This window comes from Magnolia sinica, chromosome 18 (assembly GCF_029962835.1).
Source record: "Magnolia sinica isolate HGM2019 chromosome 18, MsV1, whole genome shotgun sequence".
NCBI lineage: Eukaryota > Viridiplantae > Streptophyta > Magnoliopsida > Magnoliales > Magnoliaceae > Magnolia > Magnolia sinica.
Genome location: NC_080590.1, coordinates 12,086,726 through 12,100,272, shown reverse-complemented (window position 1 = coordinate 12,100,272; position 13,547 = coordinate 12,086,726). Strand labels below are relative to the sequence as shown.

Sequence of the window (13,547 nt, the reverse complement as noted above, 5' to 3'; positions counted from 1 at the left end):
AGGGATGCAATAAGTAACATGATACCGATATTTCGAACATTGCATGCGCCCACTCTGTGCTATCCCCTACTAGGATTCATGTTCCTTGGGATGAGCACATCCGGTGCAAGCTTCCTATCCCTAAGCATGCTTGCATGGCCTGATTTGCAATCAAATGTAAGCTAAAAATACAAACATGCTCTCCTCTCTTGGAAGTTATGAAGTGGTTTCAGGCGTGAAGGTGAATTCCAAAAAGAGTATGTTGGCCGGGGTGAGACAGACAACATGAGGCATTTTTCCTTGCATATATTTTGGGATGCAAGAAAGGGAGCGAAAGTCTCTGCCTCATCCACTTGGGACCCTGTTGTTGAGAAATTTGAGAAGGGGCTTGCCTCATGGAAGAATAACTATCTTTGGGAGGCCACATTGCCTTAATCAAGTGGGCTTTGCCTAATTTGCCAATCTTTTTTCTTCTTTCTTTTTTCCTTTTCTTTTTTTGTCCCTTTTCAGGATCCCATCACCTGTGGCAAAGAGACTTCTAGCAGGGTAGCAGCAAGCAGAAGAAGTTTCATTTAGTGAAATGGGAGGACATCCAACTCCCAGTGCATGATGGTGGCTTGGGGTTAGGAAGTATCAAGGAGACCCAATTGTTTAGAAAATTGAGAAGAGGCTTGCCTCATGGAAGAAAAACTATCATCGGGATGCTGCATTGGCTTAATCAAGACAGCTTTGGCTAATCTGCCAATTCTTTTTCTTTTTTTGCCCCTTTTTAGGATCCCAGCAACCGTGGTGAAGAGACTTGAAAAACTGCAACAGGATTTTCTCTCGCTGGCTAGCAGTGACCAGCAGAAGTTCCATCTAGTAAAATGGGAGGATGTCCAGTTCCCAGCGCACGCCTGTGGCTTGGGGTTAGGAAGAATCAAGCAAAATAATCAGTCTCTTTTGTAAGTGGTGGTGGCGTTTTGATTCCAAGCGCGATGCACTCTAGTATAGAATCATTGCTGGAGAAGGCCTGGAAAATGGCGGATGGAAAGCTGTACAATAAAGTGCAAGAAATCTGAGATACGGTCAACCATTTGCAAAATGGGGGACACTAATCAGAGATAGGGTGTTGTCCTCAAGGAGGGGATAGATTTCATTTTTGTCTTAACAAGTGGACAGCTAGTGGCAGGCTCACTGACAGATTCCCGGATCTCTTTAGGGTGTCATTAAAGTATGAAGCTCCAGTCAAAGGGTGCATCAAGATCCTTGGCGGGGCAGTGGTACAGAATCCGACCTTTGAGAGGCATCTCATACATGAAGAATCTCCCACCTCTCTAACCTCTTGCAACTAATAGAACCAGTCACAACGTTGAAGGAAGATCCCAACTCTAAGGTTTGGAGGTGGACTTTTCTGGCAAGTTCACAGCAAAATCAGTTTTCTATAAACTGACTAGTGATCCTAATGCTTGCTTCCCTCTTTCTTCTGGTGTATGCCTCCCCCATCTGGGTGCCGGCCTTCGTGTGGCTAGAAGGAAACTCCTCAGTGGATCAACTCAAAAAAAAAAAAAAAGACGGACAGATGCATTTGTAAGAATGAGGAAATGTTGGATCATCTCCCGGTTCGATGTCCCTTCGCTCACTGGCTGGGTCCCTCAAAGAAGGGGGGAACTATCTTGTGGAAAATATTTCCCCTAGCAATTTGCTGGGAGTTATGGCTCGACTCTTGAGCAAAATAGAAGAATTTTTAAGGACTGGTAACTCTCTTTATCCAAGGTGGCTGGTAGAATCCGTGATTTTGTGTGCTTGTTGGTTCTCGGTCATAGGGCTTTTAAAGAGAAGATGCCTGCAGCAGATGTCCTTAGCAATTGGCACAACATTACCCAAAACAGGGAGATAAGCATCACCTGTCAGTTGACATCAGCTCCGTGGCAGTTCCATGTTGCAGGCTTCTTTCGAAACCTTAATGAGATGGTCAATATCGAGTGTTTGCTGTGTGGAGGAAAGAAAAGATCATCTACGCCCTCTCTGGCCCATTCAGAGCAAGTTCGCTTCTCTTTTCTGAAGTATTGGCCGTCTGGGAGGCTATTAGGACAGTCCATAATCAATTTCAACATGCTCATATTAAGGTTGAGAAGCCTTAGTCATAACTCATGAGTTGTTGTGTGGGGTTGCAAGCTGTGTGATAAATATCACTGAGATTTTGAAAACATAGTGATAATATCGTGAAAAATACACTACACGATAGTATCCTGATATTAATGAGATTTTCAAAATATCAGCAAATTTTTAAATGACGTGTTCTTATCATGATATTAACGGGAAAAATAGTGAAACCTCAAGAAATTTGTTATATAAATATGTATTTAAAATTTTAAATATTTATTAGTTTACAATTAATATTTTTGAATATTTTATTTTTGGCAAGATTTTCCCAATAATATCCCAAGAAAACCCTCAAATTTTGAAAATCTCCCCAGAAATTTCCGAGCCAATAAATTGCCAAGAAGAAGATTTGTTACTATGGTCTCAAGTGAGGCCCGTTCCCCTCGCCTTTTGTCTCTTTTATTTCAGGAAATCAGGACTCTGGCTTCTGAGCTAAACATTCTGTTTGCCAGTCAGCCAAGGGCACTGATTCAGTCTTGTATGTTCTAGCAAAGGGGTGTCTCACTATTTCCTTTGTTCAGGGGATATTCAGGGGAACAAATATCTAGCAAGTAGTAACTTTTATATAAATAAAAGTATCTAGTTGCCTTCTATAAACAATATCATTGGCCTGCTTGGTTTATCTTGGGTCATGTCGGAATCAGTGAAGGAGCTTTTACTTGGCATGGTGTTCACCTCGAGAGAAAATCTCTGTCCATGTGGCGTATGGTTTTGTTGGCCGTCCTTTGGGTCATTTAGGGGGAACAAAATGGTAGGTGCTTCCAAAATGATTCTTGTAAGGAAGCAGAATTTATCTATAGGGTGGAGAATCCTGTTGTCAAGTGGGCATCTTGTAAAAGTTCAGTACAAGAATGCAATTTCTCTTTCTTTCTCAGGACGTATTTCTTTACACCTCTTGGCGCCATCTCAATAAATTGATTTGTTAATCTTCAAAAAATAATAAAAAAGAAAAAAGAAAAATCCTCCATAGTAGAGACTGTAGTGTGTGTGAGTGATGCAGGGTTCAATCCCTGGTAGTGTTTAAAAAAAAATAAAAATGAAAAAAATCCTTCATGCATCTTTTTTTTTTTTTTTTTTTCATGTGAATTTTCTCGAAGGATTTGGTAAGATTGTGTTAAGATAGGGTTATCATTATCCTTGCTCAACTCCCTTGTGAAGCACACCTAAGCAACATTACTTCGCTAATGACAGCCAATTATATAGAGATTGTATCAGCAAGACTCTGTTTTGCTACTTCAATTTTTCATATTTGGAAGGAGCGTGACAGTTGCATCTTCCAAGGGCACCTACACCAAATGCTCTATTCTTCATTCTATATCTACTTTTGTTGGCTCTAGGTTGCTCTTCAGTAACAATGGTAATTCCTATATGCCTCTCCCCAGGAAGCAGCTTGGAATCTTCTGGAGCCCTCTCCAAGGACCTAAACAGGTATCCCTAGTTCCCTAGACTATTATTTGGTGAAGTCTTGTCCTCTACCAGAGTAAAGGTGCCAGATGCAATTCTAGAATGGAGCAACTATCTTGTGGCCTCTATTCTTGTTTGGGATGAAGCTAGGACTGCCATCCTTAGAAGGGATTGCCGTGTGGAGGGTCACCGGGACCTGGACGTTCAAATCTTGGTTTTCACTACTGCCATTGAGAGTATGATTCCTTTCAAAGGCCAGCATGATGTTGAGCTCTTCACTAATGCTAATAACGTTATCCTTGTCATTAAGTATCCATCTAAGTGTCATTAGCAAGGCAAGTTGTCAGTGAAGCAATGTGTTGCAAAGGTTGCCGTGTTTAAGAGTCAGTTCATGGAGTTATTACTTCTACTTGACGTAGGCTTTTACCTTGGTTTGCTTGACCAAGCTATGGGCTTTTAGTATTGTTTGATTAGCCCAAGCCACGGGTTTTTCTTTCATATTGTTGCTTCGCCTGGGCCATGGGCTTTTCTTATATTTTGTTGCTTGGCCTGGACTGTGGGGCATTGATTACCCCAAGACATGGGCTTTTATTTCATTTTGTTGCTTGGCCTGGAATGTAGGCATTGATTATTTTTTACAGCAGTATAGGATTTTCTTTTTCTTTTTTTCTTGTCTTGGCCTGGGCTGTGGGCTTTTTCCTTGTGATTTAGATTGGCTAGATCTCTCCTAGCCAATTCAAGACTGCCTTGCTTGTTTTTCCCAGCCGGTTGGCACTTTTGGTTGATTAATAAAAGTACCCACCCCCCCCCCCCCGGCGCGGGGAAAAAACAGAAGGAGATGATAACTCTTCCATGCCAATTTGAAATTGTGATATCAATTTAATTAACACCTAATTAAATGAGCACAATGATACCTTACTAAAGATGCTGGCCAGCAAAAGATCTTTGATAAGAGGAGAGTGATGGCTATACAGCCACTTAAACCAGCAAAAGCTCCCTCCAACGTCTTCTTTGGACTAATATTAGTTAGCGGTGTCCGACCAAATGTCTGCATGGAGAAGTACAAAATCTCTCTACGGAATCAGTAGTGATTAGCAAGACATAAATGATAGCAAACAATGATAGAGAAGCCTAAACAACAATAACAATGCATTGCACAGGTTGGTATTTCCACAAATGGCAAAAAAAATGATATAAAGTGGCAATCTGCCAAAAAAGTAAAACAAAAGAAAAAAAAACTTGAACAATTTCCCACCGAATGACACAACGAGTAACTGAAACTTGACTGCCAAATTTTTTAATGCTTCTGCCATGGAAAGTTGTGCATGCCACAGAGTGTATTCTTATTATAGCAAAATATTTGTGAGAGCAGTAGTATTTGCAAGCCAAATATATTTATGATTCACCAATGTGTGTGAAAAGAAAAGAAAAAAAAAAGTGTTTATATAGGAATTCTCCAATTGAAAAAATCTCTCACAAACAACTCCTAAAATGACAACTATATTATTACTAGCAAGACAGGAACAGGTTCACATCGATTGACAAGAAAGTTTATGAAACCAAACAGACAACTTCCCCATTCCGGTGGCACAACACCTCAACCAAGACAGCCTTCCGAAAAGCCCAAGTGAGGCTACCAATAAATCAAAATAGTAATGCAAAGACACAATCCATAAATATAACAGCTATCATAATATGACACAGTCTAACCAGCATGATCATTTAAATTATAAAAAAGAAAACGGAAGATTTTTTATTTTATTTTTGTTGAAAGGTGACATTACCAGGGATTGAACCCTGGATCACTCACACACGGTACACTGTCTCTACCACAGCTCATCTAACAAGCAGGAGACATGAATAAATAGCTCATACTGCATACTTGGTGAATAGTATCTACAATTACATGAATCCTATGCCAAGTCCTTTTACTTCAAAGACATTGGGAGTAGGGTAGCAAGTATGACTATTCTGCAACACTTAGCCACAAAAGCACAACCACTCAGAATAGGGTTGGGAAGGGATAGAACCTGATTTTAGGTTAGCTCATAGCCTCATACTGCATACTTGGTGAATAGTATCTACAATAACATGAATCCTAGGCCAAGTTCTTTTACTTCAAAGACATTGTGATTAGGGTAGCAAGTATGACTATATACAATAGGGTTGGGAAAGGGATAGGACCTGTCCCCCAAAATAGACCTGCTAGCCTCAAGCATGTCAAACAAATTAAACAAAGACAAAAACACAAGAGATCTATATTTAAAAAGTTGGGCATTTTTACTAGATTAGAGCTCCCGAGCGCACTGCACACAAGGTGCTGCATTGCTTACACTCCCACTCACAAGACAAGATGACTTGAGTCCCTTTATATAGATAAGAGTTACAATCCACTCTCCCACATGTATCTAGTGTGGGAGTAAACTCACAAGACAATAAACACATGACCAGGGTGTGCCGAATCGGTTACGTATCGGCCGTATCGGCCGATACGTAACGGTAACGGTGCGAACCGTTACCCGTTTCGGGGCCGTATCGGCCGATACGATTTTTTGTACCCGTATCGGCCGATACGGGCCCGTTACGGGGTGTAACGGCCGTAACGGGCCGTTACGGGCCCGTAACGGGCCCGAAACGGTAACTTTTTTTTTTTTTCATTTTTAGCTCGTTTTTTGCTGTTTTTTTGAAACCTTTTGCTTCCAAACTGTTTTTCACTCCTTCTACTACTAATTTCGACCAACCTTAGCTAGGTATTTGAGATAAAAACACATTATATCACAAATTTTTTTGAATCAAAGCTCGGTGGGCCATTTTTCAGAAATTCGTCAAAAATAGGTATTTATACTTTTTTTAATATGTTTTGCTGTTTTAATCATGTCATATGATGTGTTAATCATAGTAGAACATGTTAATGTACATTTTACAGATTTGGGGTGCCATTTAATAATTTTTTAATATTTTTTTCTATTTACGCATGAATTTTGGCCCCTTTTTTTAAAATTCGAAAAATCAAATTTTAATGGTTGTTTTGCTGTTTTAATCATGACATATGATGTGTTAATCATAGTAGAACATGTTAATGTGCATTTTACAGATTTGGGGTGCGATTTTATATTTTTAATATTTTTTTCTATTTACGCATTTATTTTGGCCCTTTTTTGAAAATTCGAAAAATCATTTTTTAATGATTCTTTTGCTGTTTTAATGACTTCATATGATGTGTTAATCATAGTAGAACATGTTAATGTGCATTTTACAGATTTGGGGTGCCATTTTATATTTTTTTAATATTTTTTTCTATTTACGCATTTATTTTGGCCCTTTTTTTGAAAATTCGAAAAATCATTTTTAATGATTCTTTTGCTGTTTTAATGACATCATATGATGTGTTAATCATAGTAGAACATGTTAATGTGCATTTTACAGATTTGGGGTGCCATTTTATATATTTTTATATTTTTTTCTATGTACGCATTTATTTTGGCCCTTTTTTTGAAAATTCGAAAAATCAATTTTTAATGATTCTTTTGCTGTTTTAATGACATCATATGATGTGTTAATCATAGTAGAACATGTTAATGTGCATTTTACAGATTTGGGGTGCCATTTTATATTTTTTTAATATTTTTTCTATTTACGCATTTATTTCGGCCCTTTTTTTGAAAATTCAAAAAATCATTTTTAATGATTCTTTTGCTGTTTTAATGATGTCATATGATGTGTTAATCATAGTAGAACATGTTAATGTGCAATTTACATATTTGGGGTGCCATTTTATATTTTTTAATATTTTTTCTATTTACGCATTTATTTCGGCCCTTTTTTTGAAAATTCGAAAAATCATTTTTAATGATTCTTTTGCTGTTTTAATGATGTCATATGATGTGTTAATCATAGTAGAACATGTTAATGTGCATTTTACATATTTGGGGTGCCATTTTATATTTTTTATATATTTTTCTATTTACGCATGAATTTTTTCTTTCAAATAATTGCAAACACCTAAATGTAAGATATTTTCATGTTACATTCATTCTAAATTGATAGTAGATTGTTAGAAAATTAAATATATGAATTTTGTAGTCAAATTCAGGTTATGTGGTTCATAATTATTAGACAGTCCGTACAACTTCTCACCAAAGAGTGGACCTTTTTGCACCACCATAAACATGTTCCAATTTACAAATGAATGCAAAACCGAATCTCAGAGAGCGTTTTATAAGAGAAAGATTTTTCATATTTTTGAAAAATATGAATTTTTTACATGAATTCTACTCCAGTATTACGCCCCCGTATCCGTATCGGTTTTGGAGGTCACCGTTACGCCAACCGATACCGATACGGGATACCTTGCACATGACATAATAAAAGGTTGAGCTTGTACTCTCAATATGGTGGAGGTTTGACAGCTTTTGTTATCGACTTCAAGACGAAGCCAGGGTCGGGCCAATTTATGGCTATCATGAACCAAAATTATCAAGATTTTCAAGTACAACAAATAGATGGGTCAGGCTGGACCTGAATACCAGGCCCAACAAATAAACAGGCTAGACTCGGACTAAACCTAACCTGACCCATTCACACAATATTATAGCCAGTTTTAGAAGTATCGGTATCGCTACGAGTGTCGTCGGCTAGGGATACGGAAATAATATCGATATTGGAAAGGAGGGGAAAGATGGAAAAAACGGTGAAATTTTCAGCAAAACTTCAAGAGATGTTAAAATGTACATATTTGCATATTTAGAAATTAAAAAATTGCAAAAAGACTGCATACACAACAACTTTCCATTTAATAGGGCCTTAAAAGCATGTGTTGTTGTAAGAAATCAGTCCAACCATCCCCTCCGGCCTATTTAACCATCCAATTTTCCATCCAAACATCCATCGATATTGCAAAATATCAACAACACATGATATTTCACCAAGAAATCATCAACAATTAGAAAGGAAACAAAAGATTGTGGTCTCAATATCTCGTATGTTGCGATATCGATAATATCAAGATATTATCAATATTATCAATGACAAATTGAACACTACATACAACCATGTGCCCAAGAAAAAAAAATTGAAATAATTTTTTTTCTAATAAACAAAATTTTGATGATATCAATACGTTAGTGATGTTATTGAAATATCGTTGATACACTTATGATACAAGCATTACCTAGAATTTACATAGTCAAAAATATTGGCGATACATTGGTGATATTGATGCATTGGTAATACAAGCAACATCTAGAATTTACATAGTTGAAAATATTGACGATTACATTAGCGAGATTGATATGTTGGCGATACTTAGCGATACATTGCTAATACCTAGAATTTCTGATACTACCAACATTATCGGTATCGTTACCAGTGTTATCGATATCACTGAGTTGGAGATAAAGATAATATCGGAGATATTTCGATAATATCGAAGATAATTCGAACACTGATATAGCACACAGTTTTGTGAACATGCATACATTTTTCAATATTTTAAATTAGCATTGAGCTCAAAAGAGCAATTGAGTGTGACTAGTGGGGCACAATTGGTTAACTATTGCTAATTTGATACTTAGCAACTTGGAATGATCAATCTTGAGTGTTTTCTACAGGTTTTAGGTGCAAAATGTGAAGAGTTGTGAAAAGGGAAGGCTCAATTATACGAGGAAGCAATCAAACATTAGCTGCTACAATGAGCACATAGCGAGGGACTAACTACTGAGCTGAATGATACAACAATGCATAAAGAATTTCAGTTTAAAATGGTAACTTGCTATTCCTCATGCAACGAGAAACTACAATGCCATAATCGAGACCTAAGTCCAATCCAGTAGAACAAACTCAGAATCATAAATACCTTTCCACCTAGATAAGCAAAAGTGTCCGCAGCAATTATGCTGCTAAAAGAGATCAAGGTTGCAACCAAACCGACGGTCCAATGAGCTTGACCACCCAGAAAAACTGGCCACCTGGTTCCTATATCTGCAAAAAGGAAACTGGTTAAGGAGCCAATTTTAGTAAATGCACAAACAAAACCCACAAGGAATTTCAAACATAAGTGGAACAAGAAAGACCCTCAAAACAAAACCTCCCGTAGTTAGAATGTTATAAAAAATAAATAAATAAATAAAAGGTGCATGCTGAATAAAGTGAAAAATGAAACTTTCAAAAAGGAATGTGATTGCTAAGTCATCCATAAGATTGCCCAATTTTCTAATAATACTATGGCTTGAGCAGATATAATTATGAGCTAGAGGTGCGCGAACACAGCTTTGCCCCGTCACCTCAAAAGGATCATTATCTTGGGTGTAAATATGAGAAACAGGTCAAGGTTGCATGTCCTTTGCATTGAGCATATGTGGAGTGTTTTTTTTTTTTTTCCCCTTAAATTGGTGAATGCTGGATTTTATTAACAAAGCAAAGATACAAGAAGGCCAACCAGCCCCATCAACATTGAACACCCAATGGCGCAACAAGAACCCTGAAAAAAGAAACACAATGCCGCATAGGGTGACAACAAATGCAGCAAAATTATCTCAGATCTTCAATGGCGAGCCCCGTCCTAACCACTCCCGACTTGGGGAACTCCTCAACCACAAAGTTAGATTCTCTCGAGATAAGGAAAAAGAAAATTTCTTCAATGCACAATAGTCCCGAACTTCTTCAACTATGTCAGCAATTCTCCACGGATAAATTCTCTCCTTTGCTCAAGAAATTGCGTTTGTTGATTCCCCTTCAATGACAACAGGAAGCAAATTGAAATTTCCTTTGGAGGGCAGAGGCTTCTACTACACTGCAATCTGAGACACTAATCGACCCCATGGTTTCCACTAGCATTGTGCAACTACAGTCTCTCACTGAACTGCCAATTACACGCGCCCCAGATTGTCCCATGAACTCCTACCAAAATTTTCTCTAAAGAAACCAAGAGGAGGGTTCCAAGAAGCAGAACAGGACCCATCAGCTAATACAGGTGCATCTCCACACTGGGGTGGGGTGGCCCATGAGGTGGGGCCTATGAGAAGCAGGATGGCCACGTGGTGGGTCCTATTGTGAGACCCGTGAGATGTGGGGTAGCCCACGAGGAGTTCTTGGTCGGGTTGCCTAGGAGGGCCGGGATAAAGGGATATTTCAGTACTTCCCTAACAGCTCAGGTTGGTGCGTTGGTTGGTACTCCCTACATCAAGCGGTATCGGAGCAAGAAACCAGTGTTCGAGTCTCCTCATTGGTGGGTGGATAACACGGGTGCATCTCCACACTGGTGTGGGGTGGCCGGTGAGGTGGGGCTTGTGAGAGGCAGGATAGCCATGGGGTGGGTCCCACTGCGGGACTCGTGAGATGCAGGGTAGCCCACGAGGAGGTCTCAATTAGGTTGCTAGGGAAGGCCAGGATAAAGGGATATTCTAGTGCTTCCCCAACAACTCTGGAGCTTTTGGTGCGTTGGACAGTACGCCCTGCATCAAGCCCAACCCTCTTCAATCACTTCGTTCCACTTATGGTAAAACAAAACCAAAGGGATTTCCCTAAACCTGTTATCCCCTTTCATCCAAGAGATTTCTAGGTTAAATAGATGTGAAACCACAACTATTGTTAAAAGTTTTCTCCCCTCAAAGAGAGAATACATTCTTTGTATTCTCCAGGCATTTGTGCTAGTGATGTTGATCAACATTATTTTCTCCAGTACCTTACTACATCATTGGATAGGAGGCCCCTGTAACAACTAACAGTTGTTTTTTCCAATAAGGGTGGTAAATGGCAAAGGTGCATATATTATCCCAATCTTGTAGATCTAATTTACTTAGGGGTGCAGAGAGCAGGGCTGGCCCAGCCCCATCCTTTGTCTAGCATATTTTGTCATGGATTTGAGCTAAAACTAGATGCCCAGGGGTTTGGATATGCATAAAGGCCCGACGTGACAACCGAGCCAGGTCCAACCAAACATTGTGCAGTGGATGCTAGGCTAGCAGGTTGGGACGGGCTTGGATCAACATGCTTATCTAGCAAGTTGGGCCAGCCCTAGAGTGGGCTTGGACGAGCCTTGCCCAGACCTTTTACATCCCTAGACTTGATGATTCTTCTGGTGTCTTGAATATTCTATTCTTCTTCTTTTTCTTCTTTTTACCTTTTTTTTTGTTTGCCTTAAGCAATATCATTTTTCTTTATGAAAAGGAAAAGGGTTTATTTTACACACATAAAAAAATTTGTTTTGCAGACCTCCCTTGTCTCCAAATGTTGATTTTCTAAAATAAATGTCAATCCTGAAAATGAAGCTGAAATCAACGGAGACCAAATTGTAGCCATGGCACATAACTATTTGGAGAAGTTGGAGGATCCAGATTACAGAAGTGGCCCCAATGCCACTTTTCTTTTTTCTTTTTTTTTGGTGGGGGATTAGATAGTTTGTGGTGGAACCATAAGCAAGCATGGCAACTTAGTAATGTTACTTATAACTTCTTCTTCTTTTTTAAAGGTATGTTCTAATTTATGATAAGAATAATATATTGATGTATACAGCAGCTTCTCACTGATCTCTAGTCCTTTGCTTCTATATCCTGTTATTCCCTTCTTCTTTTTTCTTTTGCAGTGAAGCTCAACCTTCAGGTGTTCGTATTCCCAACCACCCCCACACACACACACACAAAATAATATATATCCTTTTGATTGCCCAATGCCCATGTTATAAAAAAAAACTTAAATTAAAAAATTAAAAAGGAAAAAAGATTAAAGCATCTGTGTTTATTTTGAATTGGGCTAAGGCTGAGATGATAATGATGATGCTGTTATAGATTTTGATTTAAGTAGAAGCTAGGATGTGTTATAAGATTTTTATGAATGTAATGGACTATAGTCATCAACAAGAAGGGTGGAACGCCCATGTGTTTGTTGGTTTTCTTTATGAATTGGCATGAAACCTACGCGAGAGAATGCATGTGCTGATTTTGGCTTGGGCCTGAAACCATCAGCTGGTAAGGGCTTGTGATTTCATGATCACTTCCTCTTAGAAGCCACTCTCGTAGTGTGTGGTGGATTTTGTGAGATTTCTTGAGTTACTAGTCTAAAAATCCACTCTAGTTGCTCTGGGCTAGGCCAGAACCTGATCAGGCTGCATCACTTATCATTAGTGATCTCAACAACATGGGACCCAGAGGACAACATAAGTAAATCGAATTCAAGTCCCAGGAACCATGATCCATCCAGAGCTACAGAACCAGGCAGAAACATATCTCAGGATCAAACCAAATAATTGTCTTAGCCAAGAGTTGCCCACATAGCAAGGAAGGACTATTTTTATTCTCTTATCCAGACAATAAGTTAATCCGTTAAAGTGACATGTTTCATTTCTTCTTCTTTTTTCAGGTTTTTTTTTTTTTTGGTCATTTTATTAGGTCCATAAAAATGCTTCCTTCTTTTGAATGGCAGTAATAACGCATGTTGATAATCTGTACAACAAACTGAAACTGTAGTCAAGTGACCATTCAAACATAAGTGATGAAATGACCAGTTTTAATGCCAAGTTAGCGCTTAATAAAATAGTCAGCAAATTCTATATTAAAAACTAGTAAGCTTATATGGATTGTTTTCCATCTTAAGAAGTCGGAATTGCAAGAAAGAAATCTTACTGGTATTTAATGCTGGCACTGCCAAAGCACATCGAAGCTTAACCCAGAAACAAGGGAGGTACCCACAGTAGAATAACCCGAAAATTGCACTGCTCAGCTGTGCAAAACGAGGATTTCCTCTCTGTAAAATCAATGCTATCGCAACTACAAAAGCGGATAATGTCACGGAAACACCCATGTGACCAAAATATCTGCCCATCAGAGAAACTAATCAACAAAAGAATCCCATTAAGCAGCATGCACAAAGTTCAAAGGATGCAAAGCCACATGCACAAAAAAGCATTCGAAAAATCATTTGCATCAATCACCAATAACCAAAAAAAAAAAAAAAACTAGCACAGCTTAGTCCTTCCAGCTTAGACTCCATGTAAGCTAGCAGCTAGAGCATGGACACAAAACTTA

General features: G+C 38.6%; 1 protein-coding gene across 1 annotated transcript in view; it reads right to left on the bottom strand.

Annotated features, from left to right (window-relative positions):
* The window catches only part of LOC131233906 (phosphatidate cytidylyltransferase 4, chloroplastic-like), a 40,344-nt gene that overhangs the window by 14,674 nt on the left and 12,123 nt on the right, over positions 1 to 13,547 (bottom strand). Inside the window, exons 3-5 of the mRNA XM_058230751.1 lie at positions 13,146 to 13,336; positions 9,383 to 9,507; positions 4,443 to 4,576 (exon numbers count right to left, since the gene is read on the bottom strand). Coding sequence (XP_058086734.1) covers positions 4,443 to 4,576; positions 9,383 to 9,507; positions 13,146 to 13,336 — 450 coding nt within the window. The remainder of the gene's footprint in view (positions 1 to 4,442; positions 4,577 to 9,382; positions 9,508 to 13,145; positions 13,337 to 13,547) is intronic.